The following is a 23,000-nucleotide window of genomic DNA, read 5'->3' as shown; positions in this document are numbered from 1 at the left end:
GGCCGGCCCTCTGGACGTGGGTTGATTGATCTGGGGTGGTGCCACGCCCATTCCTCTGGCCACTGGGCCCATCCCGGCCGGAAATCCATGCTCCTGCTGGGAACGGATGCGGTCCCGGCTCGGGTCCCTTTGCTCCTGCTTCCCACAGCCGGGATGCCGGCGGGCGGCTGGAGGTGCTGCAGTCTCTTGGATTTTTGGTGTTTTGTTTGTTTGCTTGCTTGCTTTTTGTTTTTGCTTTTTGGGTCCCACCCGGCGATGCTCAGGGGTCACTCCTGGCTCTGCACTCAGGAATCACTCCTGGCGGTGCTCAGGGGATCCTATGGGATGCTGGGAATCGAACCCAGGTCGGCCACGTGCAAGGCAAATGCTGTTGCTCCAGCCCCTCCCTTTTTTTTTTTTTTCTTTTTTGCTTTTTGTGTCCCACCCTGCGATGCTCAGGGGTTCCTCCTGGCTCTGCACTCAGGAATTACCCCTGCCGGTGCTCAGGGGACCCTATGGGATGCTGGGGATTGAAACCGAGTCGGTCGCGTGCGAGGCAAACGCCCTCCCCGCTTGTGCTATCGCTCCGGCCCCGGATGCTCGCGTTTCTAATCTCACTCCGCTTCCTGTGGCCTCGGGTCGGAAGCTGCACCCAGGGAGGCTTGAGGCCCAAGTGGGGGTGGTTGGGGGGGACATTAGGGCCTCTGTGGCCTCGTCACACAGTGCAGCCCGGGCTGGGGGGGCGTCCCCTCCCTGAGGCCTGGGTGGGACGGCCGTGTTTGCATTCCTACCAGCCTTGCAGGTCAGGGGTGGAGGGGGCCAAACTTGAGGCTCCCTGGGGTGGGTCCCCAGCCTTGGAAGCAGCCACAAGGGCGTCCCCTGCCCCACCATCATCCCCACCGTCCCTCCTGTGGAAATTTCGGCTCTGGGCCCCGCCCAGGCCAGCCCGACCAGAACCTGGGCTGTGGCCGAGTCTCGCCCTGTGACTCAGAGGGAGGCTCGTTGAGGCGTGAGAAGTCAGAGGCCCCCGTGGGCACGCGAGCACTGTCCCGGGATGGGAGTGGGGGTGGGGGGCGGGGAAGCAGGAGGGGAACCGAGCCTCGGGGGTCTCGAGCAGGGGCGGGGACCCCAGCGGAGGGGAGATGTGGGATACCCCTGAGCTTCCTTCCAAGGGCCCGGCCTGTGGTGTGTGTCCAGCACGCCCCCCCCTCCCCCACCCCTCCCCCACCCCCTCCCCACCCCTCCCCCCCCTCCCCCACCCCTCCCCCCACCCCCTCGCGTGAGGGCTGTGGATTTTCACTTCCTTTGCATTCCTGCAATCGGTTTAACTTTTTCTGTTTGTTTCTGTTTGGGGGCCACACACGGCGATGCCACACACGGCGATGCTCAGGGCTGACTCCTCACCCTGTGCTCGGGAACCACTACTGGTGGACTCGGGGGAGCCAATGGGATGCCGGGGATCAGACCCGGCTCGGCCACGCGTGCAAGGCCAGCGCCCTCCCCGCTGTGCTGTCATCCCCCCCATGTATTTTTTTTTTCTCTAGTCACTGAAACGTGTCAGAATCAAGGAGCAGGGAGGTGGGTGGAAGGCCCAGGCCTGAGCCCCGGCACGGCCTGGCATGCCCCCCCCCCCCCCGAGCACTGCTGCTCCGAGCACCATCACGCACGGAAGCCTGAGCAGCGCCAGGTGTGACCCCTGGAAGAAAGGAAAGGAAAACGTCCAGGCTGACTGGGTCTCGGTCTGTTCAGACACGAGCCGGGGACGGTGGGAGCACCGGGGGCCTTCCCAGAGTCAGCACCAGGGGGGTCGGTCCCGGGCCCCGCCCCCTTCCCCCCAGTTCCCGCGGCCAGTGGCGGGCAGTGGCGTCCCTTGGCTGCTCTGGAACCCGCCTCCCGGAAAGTCCCGTGTGCTCCTGTGTCGACTTTCCAGGCCAGAAGGTTCTTCCCTCCACACACACCCTTCTTGTGCTTTCTGGTTGCTGGGCCACCCCCGGCGATACTCGGGGCTGACTCCTGGCTCTGTGCTCGGGAATCACTCCCGGAAGGGCAGGGGGACCAGATGCAGTGTGCCAGGGGTAGACCCAGGTTGGCTGCGTGCAAGGCCAGCCCCTCTCTGGCCCCTTCTTGGCCCAGTCCCACGGCAGCTCTGTTTGTCCTTTGAGCCGTGTCTGAGAGGGGCCGGCCGCGACCCGGAGGCTTTGCTTTGTTTTCCTCCCAGCCGGCAGTGTCCCGCGTGCTTGCTACAACCCTCAGAGCTCTCCTGCGTGGGGCACAGAGTCCCGAGTTCACGCGAGCGGGAACACTTAGACGGGCGGCCAGAGCGACGGCACGGGGAGGGGGCGTTTGCCTGGCACACGGCCAACCTGGGTTCGGTCCCCGGCATCCCACAGGGGCCCCCCAAGCTCCGCCAGGAGCGATTCCTGAGTGTAGAGCCAGGGACCAGCCTGGCTGAGCACCGCTGGGTGTGGCCCCCAAACAAAACAGAACAGAATAGTCGAGGCGGGGGGCGGGGACGGGCTCAAGTGGTAGGACAGGGCCTGGGAGTCACCAGGCTCAGCGTGTGGTCCCCAGGTGCCACCGGGCCCAGCTCCGCGCCGAACCTCAGTGCCAAGAGCCGGCCTGGACCCCTCTGCCCCTCTGCCCCTCTCCCCGCTACTCCTCTGCTCTGCCCCTCTGCCCCTCTACTCCTCTGCCCCTCTACTCCTCTGCCCCTCTACTCCTCTGCCCCTCTGCCCTCTACTCCTCTGCCCCTCTACTCCTCTGCCCCTCTACTCCTCTGCCCCTCTACTCCTCTGCCCCTCTCCCCTCTACTCCTCTACTCCTCTGCCCCTCTACTCCTCTGCCCTCTGCCCCTCTCCCCTCTACTCCTCTACTCCTCTGCCCCTCTACTCCTCTGCCCCTCTACTCCTCTGCCCTCTGCCCCTCTGCTCCTCTACTCCTCTGCCCCTCTACTCCTCTGCCCTCTGCCCCTCTGCTCCTCTACTCCTCTGCCCCTCTACTCCTCTACTCCTCTGCCCCTCTACTCCTCTACTCCTCTGCCCCTCTACTCCTCTGCCCTCTGCCCCTCTGCCCCTCTACTCCTCTACTCCTCTGCCCCTCTACTCCTCTACTCCTCTGCCCCTCTACTCCTCTACTCCTCTGCCCCTCTACTCCTCTGCCCCTCTACTCCTCTGCCCTCTGCCCCTCTATTCCTCTGCCCTTCTACTCCTCTGCCCTTCTCCCCTCTACTCCTCTGCTCTGCCCCTCTACTCTACTCCTCTGCCCCTCTACTCCTCTACTCCTCTGCCCCTCTACTCCTCTGCCCCTCTACTCCTCTGCCCTCTGCCCTCTGCCCCTCTACTCCTCTGCCCCTCTCCCCTCTACTCCTCTGCTCTGCCCCTCTACTCTACTCCTCTGCCCCTCTACTCCTCTGCCCTCTGCCCTCTGTCCCTCTACTCCTCTGCCCCTCTCCTCTCTGCCCCTCTACTCCTCTGCCCCTCTCCTCTCTGCCCCTCTACTCCTCTGCCCCTCTACTCCTCTGCCCCTCTCCCCTCTGCCCCTCTACTCCTCTGCCCCTCTCCCCTCTACTCCTCTGCTCTGCCCCTCTACTCCTTTACTCCTCTGCCCCTCTACTCCTCTGCCCCTCTGCCCCTCTGCCCCTCTACTCCTCTGCCCCTCTACTCCTTTACTCCTCTGCCCCTCTCCCCTCTGCCCCTCTACTCCTCTGCCCCTCTCCCCTCTGCCCCTCTGCCCCTCTCCCCTCCACCCCTCTACTCCTCTGCCCCTCTCCCCTCTGTCCCTCTACTCCTCTGCCCCTCCCAACCGTGAGACAGTTCACACAGAACCCCAAGGTGGGCGGTGGCGTTTCTTGGTTGGTCCTGCTATTTTCGGGGGAGTGGAAGGAGTTGGGGGCTACACCCAGCAGTGCTTGGGGGCTTCCTCTGGCGGGGTGGGCGGGTCACTGAATCGGGGCTCCCCCAGCCACCCCCCCCCCCGGAGCTGTTCTCCCCTGGCTTCATCTTAGGCGTTTTGACTTGCATTATTTATTAGGAAGAGATTTGCCTGTGTGAGTCAGACACAAGGCCCGTGTGTGTGTGTGTGTGTGTGTGTGTGTGTGTGTGTGTGTGTGTGTGTGTGTGTGTCCAGGCCTGCTCTGTGAGTCGTGTTCTGCCGAGGCCTGAGTGCCTTCTCCATGAGGACTTTGAGCACGGCTTGTCCCATGTCCCGCTTGGCGCCCGAGCTGGCCCCGCTGGCCCCCGCCACCCCCCTGGTCTCCAGGGACCCCCGGCGGGTGCAGGGACCGGGGAACGCTTTGGAGCCGCCCTTGGCTCTCAGCGTCAGGGCGGGGGGGGGAGAGAAGCCCCGGCCCCCACGGGCCCACGGCCTCTGACTCCCTCAGGATGAGCCCTGGGGCCGCCCACGCTTCCCATGGCCCGTTCCTGCCCCGAGGGTGGGGCGCTGCCTGCCCACGGGTGGGTGTGAGGGAGGCGGAGTCCGAGGACCCGAAGGGACCGGGTGCGACTGGCCGGTCTCAGCAGCCCCGAGCGCAGTACAGACGCCTCGACAGACAGACAGACAGACAGACGCCGCTGTCAGCGGGCCGGGCCGCGTGTCACGGGGGCGCGAGGCCAGGGCGGGGCGGGTGCCCCTGAACCCTGGAAGGTAGCACCCCGGGAAACGCCCGTGAGCCCCAGGGTCCGTCCTGGGGCCTCGGGGGTCCCTGTGCAGGCCCCGATGCACCCAGCACCCCCTAGCCGTGAGGGGGAGACGCCGAGGTCCCCCTCCCGGCCCTGAGCCAGGCGCCTCCCGGCAGAGCCCGGGGACGAGGGTCTGGGTGGGTCCTGCACGCTGGGGACCCCGAGAATGTGCAGCTGAGTCGGGGGTTGGCGAGGCTGGGACTCGGGGCGCCCGGTCAGTCTCTCCTCTGTCCAGTCCTGGGGCCGGTGTATGGCCCCCTCTCGGGCTGGGCGGGGGTGCAGGCGCGGCCCCCCGGGCTCATGGGGCCTCTGCCCGCAGGTGGCGCTGTCCACGTTCGCCGTCTACGTGACCGTCAACAAGAACAACGTCCTGGACGCGCAGAAGGCCTTCGTGTCCCTCGCCCTGTTCAACATCCTCCGCTTCCCCCTCAACATCCTGCCCATGGTCATCAGCAGCATGGTGCAGGTGGGCGCCCGCCTCCCGCACCCCGCCCTCCCTCCCCTCCCTCCTCTGTCCCACCCCTCCCTCCCTCCCTCTCTCCCTCTCCCTCCCTCCCTCTCTCCCTCTCCCTCCCTCCCTCTCTCCCCCTCCCTCCCTCCCACCGCTCCCTCCCTCCCCCTCCCTCCCCCTCCCTCCCTCCCCCTCCCTCTGTCCCTTCCCTCCCTCCCTCCCTCCCCCTCCCTCCCTCCCTCTCTCCCCTTCCCTCCATCCCTCCCTCCCTCCCCCTATCCCCCTCCCTCTTTCCCCCTCCCTCCCCCTCCCCCTCCCTCCCTCTCCCCCTTTCTGTTTCTCCCTCCCTCTTTCTCTTTCCCTCCCCCTCTCTCACTTTCTCTCTCCCTTTCACCCCTCTCCCTCTCTCCCTCCCCATTCTCTCTCCATTTCTCTCCCTCCCTCCCTCCCTCCCTCCCTCCCTCCCTCCCTCCCTCCCTCTCCCCCTTTCTGTCTCTCCCTCCCTCTTTCTCTTTCCCTCCCCCTCTCTCACTTTCTCTCTCCCTTTCACCCCTCTCCCTCTCTTCCTCCCCATTCTCTCTCCATTTCTCTCCCTCCCTCCCTCTCCCTCTCTTTCTTTCTCCCTCCCTATCTCTCTCCCTCTCCCTGCCTCTCCCTCTCTCCCTCTCTCTCCCTCTCTCCTTCTCTCTCTCTCTCTCTCTCTCTCTCTCTTTCTCTCTCTCTCTCTCTCTCTCATGGAGGCAGCAGAGCAAGCAGGACCCTGAAGCCCCGTGCGGCTGCCCCAAGTCTCCTCCATTCCTCCGGGCCCACCCTGGGGCCCCTCTCCCTCCTCTCCCTCCTCTCCCTCCTCTCCCTCCTCTCTCTCCTCTCCCTTCTCTCCCTCCTCTCCCTCCTCTCCCTCCTCTCCCACCTCTCCCCTCCTGCCTCCGGAGCTCTTGACCGGGAATCCCCTTCCCAGTGTGTGTGGTTGGCGCCTGGAGGGTCGAGCTGGTGCCGTGCAGAAGGCCACATGCCCGGGGCCCAGGGAGGGCTCAGAGGGCCCCCAGGTGTGGCCACACACAGATTTCTTTGCTGTGAGCACTCTGTGCTTGTCCCTGAGCAACCTAGAGGGGGCACTGTGGCCCGAGAGACCCCCGGGACCCCAGCTGTAAGCATGTGCCCTGAGGCTGTGTGGTCTGCGACTCTAGAACAATCTCTGGCTTGGGGTTTCCAGAGGAAACCAGGCCAGACCCAAACCCGTTTCATTTTTGCTCCAGGTTTCAGGTGTGTGTGTGTGTGTGTGTTGTTTGTGTGTGTGCGCATGTATATACGTGTGCATGCATGTGTGTACGTGTGTGTGCATGTACGTGTGTGCATGTGTGCACACATGTGTGTACGTGTGTGTGTTTGTGCATGTGTGTATGTGTGCGTGCATGTGTGTGCGTGTACGTGTGCATGTGTGTGTGCATGTGTGTATGTGTGCGTGCATGTGTGTGCGTGTACGTGTGCATGTGTGCGTGCATGTGTGTATGTGTATGTGCTTGTGTACGTGTTTGTGTGTGTGCACGTGTGTGTGTGTGCGCATGCGTGTGTGTGGCCTCCACAGGGGGAATCACGGCAAGTGCACTGGTCCGTTTTGCAGAGCAGCTCTGAAGAGTAACGCGGGCCTCTTGTTCTGTCCGCAGGCAAGCGTCTCCCTGAAACGCCTCCGCGTCTTCCTGTCCCACGAGGAGCTGGAGCCCGACAGCATCGAGCACCGCTCCATCAAAGACGGTGCGTGAGCATATGTGTGTGCACGTGTGTGAATGCATGTGTGTGTGCATGGGTGAGCACGTGTTGTGCATGTGCACGATTGCACGCACGTGTCTGTTACCAGCACATGCATGCTTCCTGCACAGCACAGAGGGGCTGCAGAGACCCCCCCAACCTCGCCTGGCCTGGCTCTGCCCCTCCCGCACCACCCTCGCCACGGCCCTGGGCCTCCCCACGCCTCCAGCTCCCGGTCACGGGAGGGAGAGTGGCTCAGAGAAGCCAAGGGGCTTGCCCAGGGCTGCCCAGCGGGAGGGACCTGGCGGCCCACAGCACACTGCAGGGGTGAGGGGGGTGGCAGCTCCAGGTGGCTCCAGCCCCCCGCCTCCCACTGCGGGGGCTCTGCCCGGGCAGCCCGGCTTAGCCATGGAAGGCACCAGAGAAAGTTCCAGACAGGAGGGGTCGATGTTGGAGAGAGTCGCAGGGACTCCAGAAAGACCGGCCTGCCCGAGGCTGGGGAGAGGGCCCGGGGGTGCCCCGGGGGGTGGGGGCTGGGGGTCTCACTGGGAGCATAGCGGAAGGCCCTCACGGGGTGTCGGGGGGCCTTGCCCGCCCCCAGCTCCTGCTCAGTCCTTCCAGCCAGAGTTGCCGCCTGATGCCTTCACACGGTCGGGGCAGGTGGGGGGGGTCCCGGCAGCATCACTCCTCCCGCACCAGTGCCCTCGAGCCTCCTCTCGGGGGCGCACCCCCGCCACAGGGGAAACAGCCCCCTGTGGCCCCGTCGCCCGCCTGACGGTGCCATGTCGGCCCCTCACAGGTGGCGTCACCAACAGCATCGCCGTGAAAAACGCCACGTTCACCTGGGCCCGGAGCGACCCGCCCACGCTGCACGGGTGAGCCGGCGGGTGGGGGGGGTAGCGCCCAGCACTGCCGTCGCAGGGGTGATGCAGGGGCAGGTGCCGGGGTCCCCACAGATGACCCGTGGCGGGAACCAGGCACGGGGAGGGGGGCGGAGAAGAGCCTCCTTCAGGGACGGTGTGATCCAGGCGCCCTCAGAGTGAGGGGGGCCTGAGCAGGGCTGAGGAGCAGGAGAGGGGGCAGGGGCTGGGGGACGGGAGGGGCCCAGGGGCCACAGTGGGGGCTCGTCTCCGCGCCTCGGGGCCTCTGGATCCAGCCCCGGGCCTCAAATACACGCCATGCGGCCTCTGCCCGGAGCTGCACCCGCCTCCCCGACCCCCTCCTCGTCCCGGCTTCCCTCTGCTTCCTGCCCGATGCAGGGGTGCGGTTGCTTCCCGCCTTCCGGGAGCCCTGCCTGCTGCTCGTTGGCTCGGATGAGGTCACGTGCCCTTCCCCATGGCGGTGCCGGGGCACCAGAGTGCAGGGGTGCAGCGCGCAGGGTGCGAGTGTGGGCCCGACCCTGCCCGCCGGCCCCTGCTGACTGGAGGCTTCGGCCCCGCAGCACACACAGGGTCAGGCTTGTCCCCCTGCTCCCCCGAGCGGGAATCCCTTCCTGGGCCACCAGACGACGGCTGTGCCGGGGCGGGAGGGGGGCTGCACACTCCCCCCACCCCAACAGGCAGGTGGGCCGAACCCTTGGTGGTCACCTGCCCCGGCACCTCCCCAGCGGGGGACATCCCGGGCAGCCAGGTCGGCTGTGGGAAGGGCGGGAAAGTTCCAGACAGGAAGGGCCCGTGGCCAGGCGCAGGGGGAGAGAGCCTCACGGTGGCGCTCCCTCTCCCCCTCTCTTTCTTTCCCTCTCTCTCTCCTCTCTCTCTCCCTCCCTCTCCCCCTCTCCCCCTCTCTCCCTCTCTCCCTCTCCCTCTCTCCCCCCCCTCTCTCTCCCTCTCCCTCTCTCCCCCCCCTCTCCCTCTCTCCCTCCCTCTCCCCCTCTCTCCCTCTCCCTCTCTCTCCCCCCTCTCTCTCCCTCTCCCTCTCTCCCCCTTCCCCCTCCCTCTCTCTCTCCCCCCTCTCTCTCCCTCTCCCTCTCTCCCCCTTCCCCCCTCCCTCTCTCTCTCCCTCTCTCCCTCTCTCCCCCTTCCCCCCTCCCTCTCTCTCTCCCCCCTCTCTCTCCCTCTCCCTCTCTCTCCCCCCTCTCTCCCTCTCCCTCTCTCCCCCTTCCCCCCTCCCTCTCTCTCTCCCTCTCTCCCTCTCTCCCCCTTCCCCCCTCCCTCTCTCTCTCCCCCTCCCTCTCTCTCTCCCCTTCTCCCTCTCCCCCTCTCTCTCCCTCTCTTTCTCCCTCTCTCTCTTCCCCTTTCCCCCCTCTCTCTCTCTTTCTCCCTCTCCCCTCTCTCTCCCTCTCTTTCTCCCTCTCCCTCTCTCCTCCTCTCCCTCCCTCTCTCTCCTCCCTGCCTCTCTCTCTCCTCTCCCTGTTTTTCTCTCCCCTCTCCATTTCTCACCGTCTCTCTCTCTCTCCCCCTCTCTGCCCCACCCCTGCAGCATCAGCTTCTCCGTGCCCGAGGGCACCCTGGTGGCCGTGGTGGGCCAGGTGGGCTGCGGGAAGTCGTCCCTGCTGTCCGCGCTCCTGGCCGAGATGGACAAGGTGGAGGGACACGTGGCCGTGAAGGTGAGCCGGCGGGCGGTGGGGGGAGGGGGTGCAGCTGTCGGGCCCCTGGGCTGGCCGCTCGGACAGTCCGGCAGACAGTGGACACCCGGCGGCCATCGAGGAGACCCGGCAGCTCCCCGCCCGCCCTCGGAGACTCGGTTTCCCCGGCTGACGCGCCCGTCCCGCGCAGGGCTCCGTGGCCTACGTGCCGCAGCAGGCCTGGATCCAGAACAACTCGCTGCAGGAGAACATCCTCTTCGGGCGGCCCCTCCTGCAGCGCCACTACCAGGCCGTGGTCGCCGCCTGCGCCCTCTTGCCCGACCTGGACATGCTGCCCAGCCGAGACCAGACGGAGATCGGGGAGAAGGTGCGCCCGGGCCGGCCCCGGCCAGGCCCTCGGTGGGGGACACGTGTGTCAGCGGCTCCGCGACACGGGGCTCCAGGCCCTGGGCAGGGGGTCCCGGCCCGCCTGGGGGCTTCGCTGTCCGCGGGGGGACCTGAGGGCGCCTGGGAAATAAATGGCCACGTCCACACACTCACACTCACACTCACACACTCAGGCACAGCAGATGGCAGCTGGGATCTGTGGCAGTATGTCACACACACACTCTCACACACACACTCTCACACACACTCACACTCACACACACTCACACACACACACTCACACACACACTCACACTCAGGCACAGCAGATGGCAGCCAAGATCTGTGGCAGTATGTCACACTCACACACAACAGATACACACACTCACATACTCATACTCACACACTGACACACACTCACGCTTAGTGGATAGCAGCCGGGATCTATGAGTCTGTCACACACACACACTCTCTTTCTCTCTCTCTCTCTCACACACACACACACACACTCGAACACTCAGGCACAGCAGATAGCAGCCAAGATCTGTGGCAGTATGTCACACACACACACACACACACTCACAACTCGCACTCACACTCACGCCCAGCGGATAGCCGGGCTCTGGCAGGAGCCGGAGCCCAGCTGGGAGCTACAGAGGCCAGAGTGGGCGGGGGCGTCCACTGCCTCCTGCCTTTGTCCCCCCTTTCTGCCCTCGGCTCTGGCCCTGGTTTCCTGTTTCCTCCCCTGAGGCCGGGCCTCTGCGGGATCAGACACACACGGGCCAGCTTAGCCGGCTGCCGTGTCAGGAGGAGCCTGGGAAGGGGGCGCCCTCCAGGCGGGGGGGGGGGGGGTCCCCTCACTTTGTCGGGAGACGGCGCGGGTCTCTGTCTCGGAAGTGCTGAGTGGTGCGTGTCAGAGAGGTCAGAGAGGGGTGTGTGCGGCTGGGGGGGCTCCACACACACATGCATACACACGCGCACATACATGTGCACACACTCTCACACATTCACACACACTGACAGCACTCACACACACCCTGACACACATACACACACACACTCTCATACATACACACAGTCACATATATGGTCATACATACTAACACATGCACTCACATATACTTGTTCACACACATTCACACATACACATTCTCCCACACACACTCGCACACATTCACACACACGCATACACTCACACGCACTGCACACATATACTTACACACTGACACAGAGTGACACATTCACATACGCTGACGCACACGCACACACGTACACATTGACACATACGTACTGACTCACACAGTCACACACATAGTCACACATACTAACACGCAAGTATACTTGCCTACAACATATTCACATACATTCTCCCGCATACATTCACACGCACACACACACACACACACACACACGCACGCACGCACACACACGCACTCTCACACAGGACCACCAGTCTTGCCCTGTGCTCTACTGTCACTTTAACCCCTCCCTGTGCCACCCGGCCCCGGGGCCAGCTGGTGGATCACTCAGGCCCGACTGTGAGGCCGCGGTGGGCAGCAAGGGACCGGGAAGCACAGCTGACGCCAAGTCTGTGCAGGGGCCGGCCCCTGGGAGCCCGTGGCCCGCCCCGTCGCTGTGCCCGGGCTGGGCTGGCCACGCCTCCCCGGGCCCCACGCCCCGAGCCTCACCCCCCCACCGCCTCTCCGCAGGGCGTGAACCTTTCCGGGGGGCAGAAGCAGCGAGTGAGCCTGGCCCGGGCCGTCTACTGCGACGCGGACATCTACCTCTTCGACGACCCCCTGTCGGCGGTGGACGCGCACGTGGGCAAGCACATCTTTGAGAACGTCATCGGCCCCAAGGGGATGCTGAAGCACAAGGTACCGCCCGCCGGGGCTGTGGCGCCGCCCTGGTGGCACCGCCGAGAAACGCGCTCCCGTCTGGCAGGGAGAGTTGAACAGGAGCCTTTAAAAACCAAACACGGGGGGGGGGGGGGGGGGCTGGAGCGTAGCACAGCGGGTAGGGCATTTGCCTTGCACATGGCCGACCCAGGTTCAAATCCCAGCATCCCATATGGTCCCCTGAGCACGGCCAGGGGTAATTCCTGAGTGCAGAGCCAGGAGTAACCCTTGTGCATCACTGGGTGTGAGCCCCCCCCCCAAAAAACCAAAATAACAGAAGTAAGTCTCAGTCCCCGCGGCCACCAGCCCCGCTCCTGGGACCCCCTTTCCTCCCCGTGAGGCTCGGGTTCCCACCCCTGCCCGGGACAGGGCCAAACGCCCAGGTAGAATAGACACCCGGGGCCCGGGAGGCAGGACGAGGAGCAGGGCGCTTGACCTGCACGCAGCGGATGAGGATTCTAACCCCGACCCCCCCACACGCACCGTAGGGCCCCCCGAGCCCCGGCCAGCAGTGATCCCTGAGCACAGAGCCAGGAGCCAGCCCTGAGCACTGCTGGGTGTGGCCCCTCCAAAAGATAATGACCATAAATCCCAATGGCCCGCAGAGGCCCGGCCCCTGGCCCATAAGCGGAGTCGCAGCCCACCCTGCCCCGCCCCGCCCCCTCGCTGCCCGGCGCAGACTGTTAGGCCGGCCGACTGTTTTCCTCCTGACTGTAAAGCGTTCTTAGCCCCTCTCTGCCCCTCGGGGGTAAACATCTCCCCAGCCTTTCCCCTGCTGGGCCTGCTCCTATCCAGCCCGTTCCCGTCTGCCCTCACCTGCCCGGGGCATTGTCAGAGACGGACAGAGATGGACAGAAGTGGACAGAGATGGACAGAGACCGACAGAGACCGACAGACGGACAGAGATGGACAGAGACAGAGATGGACAGGGATGGACAGAGACCGACAGAGACGGACAGAGATGGACAGAGACAGAGATGGACAAGGATGGACAGAGACCGACAGAGACAGACAGAGACCGACAGAGATGGACAGAGACGGACAGAGACGGACAGGGATGGACAGAGACCGACAGAGACAGACAGAGACAGACAGAGATGGACAGAGACGGACAGGGATGGACAGAGACCGACAGAGACAGACAGGGATGGACAGAGATGGACAAAGACGGACAGAGACAGACAGGGATGGACAGAGACAGAGTCAGACAGAGACGGGCAGAGACAGACAGAGACAGAGAGAGACGGCTGCTTCAGCCGCGTGGCCCCGTGGCTATTTCCCGGTTGCCTTTCTCCCTCCACCCTCAATTCGGCTCCTGGAGTTCCCAGATCTGCCCCCCACACTCCAGCCCTCCAGCCCCCCCCCACCCCGCCAGCTGCTCTGGCCTCTGATGCCCCCTGCTGGCGTGTGGAGGGAAAAGCGCCCCCACGGGTGCACGTCTGACCCTGTGCGCTGACGCCGCCTCCTCCCTGGCCCGCAGACGCGCCTTCTGGTCACGCACGGCATTAGCTACCTGCCGCAGGCCGACATCATCATCGTCATGAGTGGCGGCAAGGTCTCGGAGCTGGGCTCCTACCAGGAGCTGCTGGCCCGGGAGGGCGCCTTCGCCGAGTTCCTGCGCACTTACGCCAGCGCCGAGCAGGAGCAGAGCCCGCCCGAGGACGGTAGGGGCCGCACCGGGCCTGGGAGGAGCCCGTGGGGGGCACTGAGCCGAGGGAGGAGGGGGCTGTACTCGCCATGGTCCTGTCGATGCCCCAGTCGTGGCAGCCCTGTGGCAGTCTCATGACAGTCCCGTGGCAGTCTCATGACAATCCCGTAGCAGTCTCATGACAGTCCCGTGGCAGTCTCATGACAGTCCCGTGGCAGTCTCATGACAGACCCGTGGCAGTCTCATGACAGACTTGTGGCAGTCTCATGACAGTCCCGTGGCACTCTCATGACAGACCCGTGGCACTCTCATGACAGACCCGTGGCAGTCTCATGACAGGCCTGTGGCACTCTCATGACAGTCCCGTGGCACTCTCATGACAGTCCCGTGGCAGTCTCATGAGTCCCGTGGCACTCTCATGACAGACCCGTGGCAGTCTCATGACAGTCCTGTGGCACTCTCGTGACAGACCTGTGGCAGTCTCATGACAGTCCTGTGGCACTCTCATGACAGTCCCGTGGCAGTCTCATGACAGTCCCGTGGCACTCTCATGACAGTCCCGTAGCAGTCTCATGACAGTCCCGTGGCACTCTCATGACAGACCTGTGGCACTCTCATGACAGTCCCGTGGCACTCTCATGACAGTCCCGTGGCACTCTCATGACAGTCCCGTAGCAGTCTCACTCTGCAGGAGGGAGGTCGGTCTCCAGGGGCTCAGCGCTGTGGGGGGCTGAGAGAACTCGAGGAGGGGAGCACCGCCTCCTCCTCGTCCCCCGGGCTCGGGTTCCAGACGTGGCGAGCAGCGTCTGTGCTCAGAGAACTCTGCCATGGCTGGTTCCACATCTCCCCGCTGCGCTGCCGGGCACGGCCCTTCTTCCTCGCCCCCGTGACTGCCACGGAAACGGGCATCAGGGCTGAGCTTCCAGTTTGAGAGAAAGGAGCCAGCCCCGGACCGTGTCCTGCGGGTAGGGAGACTGAGGCACAGGTGCCCGGCCAAGCTTGGCCCTCGCGCTGCAGAAGAGAATGCAGCCAGCCGCGCCCTCTGCCACCTCCTGGCTCCCAACCCTTTCTCGCATCTTGTGGATTTTCAGGTGGCACAACCGAGGGCGAGAGCCAAGGTCAGTGGCACCCTGGCTTCCGTGGCACTGGGCTTCCAGGGCGCCTGGCTTGCGTGGCTCCTGACCTCCGTGGCACCGGGCTTCCGTGTCACCGGGCTTCCGTGGCGCCTGGCTTGCGTGGTGCTGGGTTTCCGTGGCGCCTGGCTTGCGTGGCGCTGGCTTCCTTGGCGCCTGACCCCGTGGTGCCCGGTTTTCTGCGGCCGGTGCTTGTGGAGTGAGCAGCGGACGGGCTTGTGCTGCAGCCCCGTTTCTGGGAGGGGTCCCTGAGTGCCGTGTCTCTGCCCGCTCCCACGGGCTGGCCAGCACGCGCCCAGCCCTACTAGGGGCCGCCTGTGGTGGGGGGCATCGGGGACGCAGCCGGAACCTTTGGCTCCTCGCAGCTGGGCGGCTTGGCTATGCCACGCCGTGTCCTGCGCCCAGTGGCCCCGGGCAGCATGTTCGCGGGCCAGTGCTCTGACGTGGCCAGGCGAGCGGGTGAATGATGGCCACGGTGCCCCCGTGGCGCCTGCCGGACCCCCGTCACTCGCGTGCACCTGTGGCCCTGAGGCCCAGCCACTGTTCTCGTCCCGGGGGGGGGCTCCCCCCATCCCAGTCGCCTGAACTCCCCTCACTCACCGGGGGCTCCCCACAACACCCCCCAGTGTGCTCCGCCCTCTGTCCTTCTCAGTCCTCAGGGCCTGCCCCGGGCTCGGTGTCACCCCTGTCATGTCAGCAGGCCCCGGGGCCACCAGCCCGGTGTTCCCCATCCTTCCCACGCACCCCCCCTCCAGTCCTCGCTTTCCCGCTGTCCCTGGTAGCCTCCGGGGGACCTGCAGGGTAGTGGGGGGCTGGGGACGGCTGCAGGCTCTTGCCTGTGTCCCAGGACCACCTCTCCCCGGCACCCCTCCCCTGGGCGGGCAGGCGGGCTGCCTCTGCCTCGTGGCAGCTGTGGCATCTGCCAGCTGGCGCCTGTCTGGCTGGGAAACCTGAGTCCCCCTTGGCGTCTCGCTCCCACCAGGGCCAACGGCCACCGGGGTCCCGGGGAAGGAGACCAAGCAGATGGAGAATGGCGTGCTGGTGGCCGAGGCAGCGGGGAAGCAGCTGCAAAGGTGAGGCGGGCGGGGCTCAGCCCCGGGGAGGTGGGGGCGGCGTCTCTGGGACCCCTGAGATCTGAGGGCCGCCTGCAGGCCTGGGGGAGCCGGGCCCTGGGTCCCTGGTACCACGGGGCCCTCCAGCCCACACCACGGCCCCACGGTCCTGAGTCTGCCGCGGCCCCTGGGAGCACTTCTGCAGCAGCATTTGGGGCTGAGTTGGGGGCCGATCCCCGGCACCCCGTGGCTCTCTGGTTCCTAGTCCCAGCCCCGTCCCCCCGCCCCCCACCGCCCCCCAGCACGGCCAGGGGCGGTCTCCAAGGTCAACAGCAACCAGGACTTAAAAAAAAAAACAAACACCAGGGGCTGGAGCCATAGCACAGCGGGGAGGGCGTTTGCTTTGCACACGGCTGACCCGGGTTCGATTCCCAGCATCCCACATGGTCCCCCGAGCACCGCCAGGAGTCAATCCTGAGTGCGGGGCCGGGAGTAAGCCCTAAGCATTGCCGGGTGAGACCCCCCCCCAAAAAAAAAAACCTCCATCGTGTGACCCCCAAACGGGCAAGGACTCGTGAGTGCGGAGGTTTCCTCTTTGCTGTTTGGTTTGGAGTCGGGCCGCGCCCGGCCGTGCTCAGGGCGCCCTCCCAGCCCCTCCTGCCACCCTGGGGCCTCTCGGGGTCACACCTGCTGTGGGCAGGCGGTCACTGGGGGCCGCCCGCCGACGCCCTCGTGTCTCCCCGCAGGCAGCTCAGCAGCTCCTCCTCCTACAGCGGGGACGCGGGCCGGCACCAGGCCAGCTCGGCCGAGCTGCAGAAGGCCGGGGCCGCCAAGGAGGAGTCGTGGAAGCTGGTGGAGGCGGACAAGGCCCAGACGGGGCAGGTGAGGGGCGGGCGGGCGGCACAGCGCCTTGGCATGAGCGGCTCCCGATTCCACGCACAGGTCGGGGGGCCTCGGGGAGCCGTGAGGGCCCCTGTCCACAGCCCCTGCGGCCGAACAGCAGAGCTTGGGGCTCGAGCCCCGCCGGGGCGGCCCGGGGCTGGCACTGGCCGCCCCTGCCGTCCTCACGGCCGAGGCACACGGGGGAGCCTCCAGCCAGCGCTGGCGACTCCCGCTGACCCCTCCCAGCCCAGCCAGGCATGTGCTGACCGTCAGCTCCGTGCGGTCGGGGGGAGGGTGGGAGAGCCCCGGGGGGGGGGGGGGCTCGCGTCTCCTGCAGACCCGGGCCCCGTCCCCGCGCACCCCGGCCGAGGGACAGGCCGCAGTGGCCGCTCGCCACGGGTCGCGCCCCCGGGTCTCCTGGGCACCCCGAGCGGCCTGGGAGGTGAGAGGGTCCGGCCCTCCCCTGACACCCGCTCCCGGCCTCAGCGCGAGAGCAGAGACGCCCCTTGCCCCGAGAAGGGGAAGCCAGCGGTGGGGGCGCTGGACATGAGTTGGAGGGCCCCAGCGGGAGTGGGAGGGGCTGGGGAGCACTTGCCTCGCCGGGGGTGGGGGGGCTGGGTTCTCTCCAGCCCCGGGAGAGGGGAGATGAGAGGAAAGGGCCCGGGGCTGGGGGATGGGTGGGGGCAGGGCTCTGTCCTAGGAGTGCTCAGGGCTGACTCCTGGATGAGTGCTCAGGGCTGACTCTTGACTGAATGCTCAGGGCTGACTCCTGACTGAGTGCTCAGGGATGACTCCTGGATGAGTGCTCAGGGCTGACTCCTGCCCGAGTGCTTAGGGCTAACTCCTGGCTGAGTGCTCAGGGCTGACTCCTGGCTGAGTGCTCAGGGTTGACTCCTGGCTGAGTGCTCTGACTGATAACTGAGTGCTCAGGGCTGACTCCTGACTGAATGCTCAGGGCTGACTCCTGGCCGAGTACTCAGGGCTGAGTCCTGACTGAGTGCTCAGGGCTGACTCCTGACTGAGTGCTCAGGGATCACTCCTAGAGGGGCTCGGGTCTCTGGGGGGTGCAGGGTCTGCTGAGTGCCAGTCTGGACTCTGCAGCCCCGAGAGATGGTTATTTAAATTCCAGCTGAGCACCACAGGGGGTGGCGCCCAGGGAGAAAGCGCCCCCAGGGTCACCCTCTGGTGCCTGCGGATGGTCCCTCTGGGGTCCCCGCCTGGGGTTCAGTCCCCGCTTCCAGCCCGACTGTGTCGTGGCCCCGCCTCACGCACCCGCTGGTGGGGGGGGGACGTGGAGGGGCACCTGGGTGTGCCGTGACGCCCTGCCCGCCCCCAGGTCAAGCTGGCCGTGTACTGGGACTACATGAAGGCCATCGGGCTCTTCATCTCCTTCCTGAGCATCTTCCTCTTCCTCTGCAACCACGTGGCCGCGCTGGCCTCCAACTACTGGCTCAGCATCTGGACGGACGACCCCGTGGTCAACGGCACCCAGCAGCACACGCGCCTGCGCCTCAGCGTCTACGGCGCCCTGGGCATCTCGCAAGGTGGGGGAGAGGGGCCGTGCAGGGGGGCCTGGGGGCGGGAGGGAGAGGGGCTGCTCTCGGGGCCCCGGGGGCGGCAGGGGGGAGAGGGCGGCAGGGGGGGGCCAGGGGCGGGGGGGGGCGGAGAGGGGCCGTGCAGGGGGGCCTGGGGGCGGGGGGGGTGAGAGGGGCGGCTCAGGGGGGCCTGGGGGTGGGGGGTGGCTTGGGAGGGCCCCACAGAGGAGGGCCCCGGGGGGCGGAACGCGGGTTCACACCCCCTAAAATTGAACCAAGCAAGGGGCACCCAGAGAGAGGGGGCGGGCGCAGAGACAGGACACGGGGGTGGGGGGCTCCGGCCTTGCACACACCACCCCGTAGGGGGCCCCCGAGCACTGCCGGGAGTGAGCCCTGAGTGCAGACAGAGCCAGGGGTAAGCCCTGAGCATCGCCGGGTGTGACCCAAAAAGAGAGACAGAGAGAGAGGGAGAAAGGGAGAGAGACAGAGATAGAGAGACAGAGAGAGAGATAGAGACAGAGAGGCAGAGAGACAGGGGGAGAAAGGGAGAGAGACAGAAAGATAGAGGGGGGGAGAGACAGAGATAGAGACAGAGGGGGAGACAGACAGAAAGAGACAGAGGGAGAGAGAGACAGGAGGAGAGAGACAGAGACAGACAGGCAGACGGGCAGACGGGCGCGCTCAGCAGCCGCAGCCCAGACCCCGCGTGCCCGAGCCCGAGTGAGGTCCCCAGCGCCACGCGGCTCCCGAGCACCAAGCCCAGGCGCCTCTGAGCCCCGCTGGGTGGGATCCAAACAGTAAAACAAAGCCCCGGGGAGCCGAGGCCTGTGCTGCTGGCGGCCGAGAGGGCGGGCCCGGGGCACACCCAGAGAGCCCCCGAGACGCCCCGGCGCCCCCTGCAGGTGGGCAGAGGAATTTACCTGGGGGTCCTCGCCTGCAGTCAGGCTGTGGGCACCAAGGGTCAGGGGTCCGGGCCCGCCTGAACAGCGGCATGTGGGGGCGGGAGAGGGGGGGCCACCCCGTCCTGCCGTCCCCCAGCCCCGGGCCCGGCCCCGGGCTCCCAGCCGCAGCCTGACGCGGGTGCGGGTGTCGGCAGGCGTCGCCGTGTTCGGCTACTCCATGGCCGTGTCCATCGGGGGCATCTTCGCGTCCCGCCGCCTGCACCTGGACCTGCTCAACAACGTCCTGCGGTCGCCCATGAGCTTCTTCGAGCGGACGCCCAGCGGGAACCTGGTGAACCGCTTCTCCAAGGAGATGGACACGGTGGACTCGATGATCCCGCAGGTCATCAAGATGTTCATGGGCTCCCTGTTCAACGTCATCGGCGCCTGCATCATCATCCTGCTGGCCACGCCCATCGCCGCGGTGGCCATCCCGCCCCTCGGCCTCGCCTACTTCTTCATCCAGGTGGGAGGCGGGGCGGGATGGCGGGGAGGGGGGGGGGGGAGACGGGGCAGGGCCTGCGGGGCCCAGGAGAAGGAGTTTCCTTCTTTTCTCTTTCTTTGGGTCGAAGCTCCGCGAGACGCAGGGACAAAGTCGTCCATGATCGTGTCTCGGCCACACAGTGTCCCAACACCCGCCCCTGCACCCCTGCGCGTTTCCCGCCCCCAGGGACCCCGGCTTCCCTCCCGCCACCCCCCACGCCCGCCCCAGCCTGCCTCTCTGGCACTGTTCTTTTCTTTCTTTCTTTTTTTTTTTTTTTTTTTGCTTTTTGGGTCACACCCCGCAATGCACAGGGGTTACTCCTGGCTCTGCACTCAGGAATGACTCCTGGCAGTGCTCGGGGGACCATATGGGATGCTGGGAATCGAACCCGGGTCGCCTGCGTGTAAGGCAAACGCCCAGCCACTGTGCTATTACTCCAGCCCCTTTCTGGCACTTTTCTTCTCTCCTTCTCTCTCTCTCTTTCTTTTCTTTCTTTCTTTCTTTCTTTCTTTCTTTCTTTCTTTCTTTCTTTCTTTCTTTCTTTCTTTCTTTCTCTTTCTCTCATTCATTTTTTAATTTTTTTTTTTTGCTTTTTGGGTCACACCCGGCAATGCACAGGGATTACTCCTGGCTCATGCACTCAGGAGTCACTTCTACCAGTACTCAGGGGACCCTATGGGATGCTGGGAATTGAACCCGGGTCGGCCGTGTGCAAGGCAAATGCCCTCCCAGCTGTGCTGTCGCTCCAGCCCCCCTCACTTATTTTTAAAAATTGACTTATTTTTTAATTGAATCAGTGAAGTACACAGTTGCAAGTCGTTCATGATTGGGTTTCAGGCATACAATGTTACAACACCCGTCCCTCCACCAGTGAGCGTTTCCTTCCCACCACCCAGGACCCCAGTTTCCCGCCCTCACGCCCACCGTCTCTATGGTCTGTGGCAGGCACTCCTCTCTCTCTCTCCCTCCCCCTCCCTCTCTCTCTCCCTCCCTCTCTCCCTCCCTCTCTCCTTCCCTCTCTCTCTCCCTCCCCCCCTCTCTCCCTCCCTCTCTCTTCCTCCCTCTCTCCCACCCTCTCTTCCTTTCCCTCTCTCCCTCCCTCTCTCTCTCTCCCTCTCTCTTCCTCCCCACCCTCTCTCTCTCCCTGGGGCCGTGGCGAGGCTTGAAGGTGCTGATGCTCCCATTACTGTGGCCGACGCTGTTGTTGGCTGCGGTTCCCACCTGCCAACGGCACCCTCCCACCCCCACCCCCCCGGCTCTGCCCAGCACCCGCCTCTCGGGGCCCGGCTCGTCCAGCCTGACTGCACCCCCCCACCCCCGCCTCGCGTCCCCTCTCGCCCCAGAGGTTCTACGTGGCGTCCTCGAGGCAGCTGAAGCGCCTGGAGTCGGTCAGCCGCTCGCCCGTGTACTCGCACTTCAACGAGACGCTGCTGGGCGTGAGCGTCATCCGCGCCTTCGAGGAACAGCAGCGCTTCATCCGCCAGAGTGACCTCAAGGTGGACGAGAACCAGAAGGCCTACTTCCCCAGCATCGTGGCCAACAGGTGGGCGGGCGGCCCCCGGGGGTGGGGTGGGAGACCCCGTCCCTGCCGCTGAGCTTCTGGGGCTTCTGAGCCCAGTCGGGGGGCAGAGGGGGCGGGGGGAGGGCGGGCAGGGGCTCTCAGGCGGCTTCTGCCGTGCGGAGGGAAGGGTCGTGCTGTGTCCTGGGCGCCCTGCGGTTACAGCACTCAGGAGGTAGGTGGGGGCTCCAGGACGGAGCCCCCCGGGGAGCGCAGGGGCACTCGCCTCGCCTGTGAGAAGGCCTGGGTGCCAGCCCTGGCACGGCGACACACAGACACGCGTGTGCATGCATGCACACACACATGCACATGCACACGTGCACGCATGAACACGCACATGTGCACGGGTGCACACACAAATGCACATGCGTGCGCGCACAGACACACACACAAAGTGAAGAACGGGGGCGGGGAGACGGGACAGCAGGTAGGCACTTGCCTTGCACCCAGCTGACCCGGGCTCCGCCCCCAGCCCCCCTGCAGCCCCCCAAGCCCTGTAGGAGGGACTCTGAGCACAGAGCGAGGAGAAGGCTCTGAGCACCCGTGCCCGTAATTATTCAAAACAAACGAAAAGGATTGAAAAAGTAAAGAATCCCCTCTGCTGGGAGCACTTGCAGGGGGCACTTGCCGAGCACGTGGTCAGCCCAGGCTCAGTCCCCGGCGACCGTGTGGCCGCCCGACACGCCAGGAGTGGTCCCGAGCACAGAGCCAGGAGTCAGTCCTGGGCATCGCGGGGTGTGGCCCCCAGGCCAGGAGAGGAAACCCCGCAGTGGCCGTGGGGCAGCTGCCCGGCCTGCCGGGAGGAGCCTGGCCCAGGGCGGGGCCGCGGGGGCCGAGCCCCTTTCTCGCCCCCTCGCCCCGAAGAGGGTGTTTCTGAAGCCTCCGCCTCTTCCCCGGGAGGACCAGGCCTGGGCACTGCGGTGGGCGCCCGGGGCGGCTCTCACCAGGCCTGTTCCCTGGGAAAGGGCGTTTCTGGGGAACTCGGTCCCGTTCCCTGGGGGCCTGCGAGGAATTGCTGGAATCTGGCCCCACCCCCTGTGCCCCTCACCCGTGTGTCGGGAGCCCCTGGAGACCATTCAGTGGCCGGCAGCTCCCCTGCCCCACCCCTGGGCCGTGCAGCCGGGCCTCGGCCCTGCCACCTCCCCACCCTCAGCGTGACTCCGGCCATGTGGCCGTGCCTCTGTGCGTCCGTGCGTCTGTCTCCATGTTCCATATGTCTGTGCGTCTGTGCATTCGTGTGTCTCTGTGTCCACGCGTCCGTGTGTCTGCATCCATGTCTGTGCGTCAGTGCGTTCGTGCATCCATGTGTCCGCGTGTCCATGTGTTTGTACATCCGTGTGTTTGTGTGTTTGTGCATCCATGTGTCCGTGTCTGTGTATTTGTGCATCCACGCATTTATGTGTCTCTGCATCCATGCTTCTGTGTCTGTGCGTCCATGTGTCCGTTTGTCTGTGCATCTGTGTGTCTGTGAGTCCATGCATCCTTGTGTCCATGCGCCTGTGCGTCCATGCGTCCATGTATCCATGCGTCTGTGTCCGTGTGCTCGTGTGTCCGTGCGTCCCCGTATCCACGCGTCCCTGCGTCCGTCCCGTGTGCCCCTGCAGGTGGCTGGCGGTGCGGCTGGAGTGCGTGGGCAACTGCATCGTGCTGTTCGCGTCCCTGTTTGCGGTGATGTCGCGGCACAGCCTGAGCCCTGGCCTGGTGGGCCTGTCCGTGTCGTACTCCCTGCAGGTGAGGCCCCACCCTGCCTCGCCCAGATCTCGCCCCTGTTTTAAGAAATTGGTTTTGTTTCTGGGCCACACCCCCAATTCCCAGGACTGCCCCCGGCTCGCTGCCTCGGGGTCTTCCCTCCCCCAGGCGAGGGCTCCGCTAGCGCCCACCAGGGCCGATCACCGGACTGTCCCCCCCCCCCATGTTTTCCTGTTGCTTCTTTCCTCTCCGTCGCTCACGTGGCCCACCGAGTCACGGGCCCGCTGTGACTCGGGGCGCCCGCCCTCCCGTCCTGTCCCCAGATCACCTCGTACCTGAACTGGCTTGTGCGGATGTCGTCGGAGATGGAGACCAACATCGTGGCCGTGGAGAGGCTCAAGGAGTACTCGGAGACTGAGAAGGAGGTCAGGGCGGCCC

At 65.5% G+C, this 23,000-nt stretch overlaps 1 protein-coding gene across 2 annotated transcripts in view; it reads left to right on the top strand.

Moving 5' to 3' along the window:
• ABCC1 (ATP binding cassette subfamily C member 1) overlaps window positions 1-23,000 on the top strand; it is a 79,478-nt gene that overhangs the window by 49,460 nt on the left and 7,018 nt on the right. The window contains exons 13-27 of one of the 2 annotated variants that reach the window (XM_055136329.1): window positions 4,975-5,121; window positions 6,771-6,858; window positions 7,652-7,727; window positions 9,271-9,397; window positions 9,567-9,743; window positions 11,452-11,619; window positions 13,121-13,304; window positions 14,380-14,406; window positions 15,404-15,494; window positions 16,220-16,355; window positions 17,692-17,899; window positions 18,987-19,297; window positions 20,659-20,858; window positions 22,478-22,604; window positions 22,886-22,987. In XM_055136329.1, the coding sequence (XP_054992304.1) occupies window positions 4,975-5,121; window positions 6,771-6,858; window positions 7,652-7,727; window positions 9,271-9,397; window positions 9,567-9,743; window positions 11,452-11,619; window positions 13,121-13,304; window positions 14,380-14,406; window positions 15,404-15,494; window positions 16,220-16,355; window positions 17,692-17,899; window positions 18,987-19,297; window positions 20,659-20,858; window positions 22,478-22,604; window positions 22,886-22,987 (2,169 nt within the window). The remainder of the gene's footprint in view (window positions 1-4,974; window positions 5,122-6,770; window positions 6,859-7,651; window positions 7,728-9,270; window positions 9,398-9,566; window positions 9,744-11,451; window positions 11,620-13,120; window positions 13,305-14,379; window positions 14,407-15,403; window positions 15,495-16,219; window positions 16,356-17,691; window positions 17,900-18,986; window positions 19,298-20,658; window positions 20,859-22,477; window positions 22,605-22,885; window positions 22,988-23,000) is intronic. The other variant, XM_055136330.1, reaches the window with a different exon arrangement.

The sequence above is a fragment of the Sorex araneus genome, chromosome 4, assembly GCF_027595985.1.
Source record: "Sorex araneus isolate mSorAra2 chromosome 4, mSorAra2.pri, whole genome shotgun sequence".
Taxonomy (NCBI): domain Eukaryota; kingdom Metazoa; phylum Chordata; class Mammalia; order Eulipotyphla; family Soricidae; genus Sorex; species Sorex araneus.
Note: the sequence above shows the minus strand (reverse complement) of the source record. Positions and strands in the feature narration are given on the sequence as shown.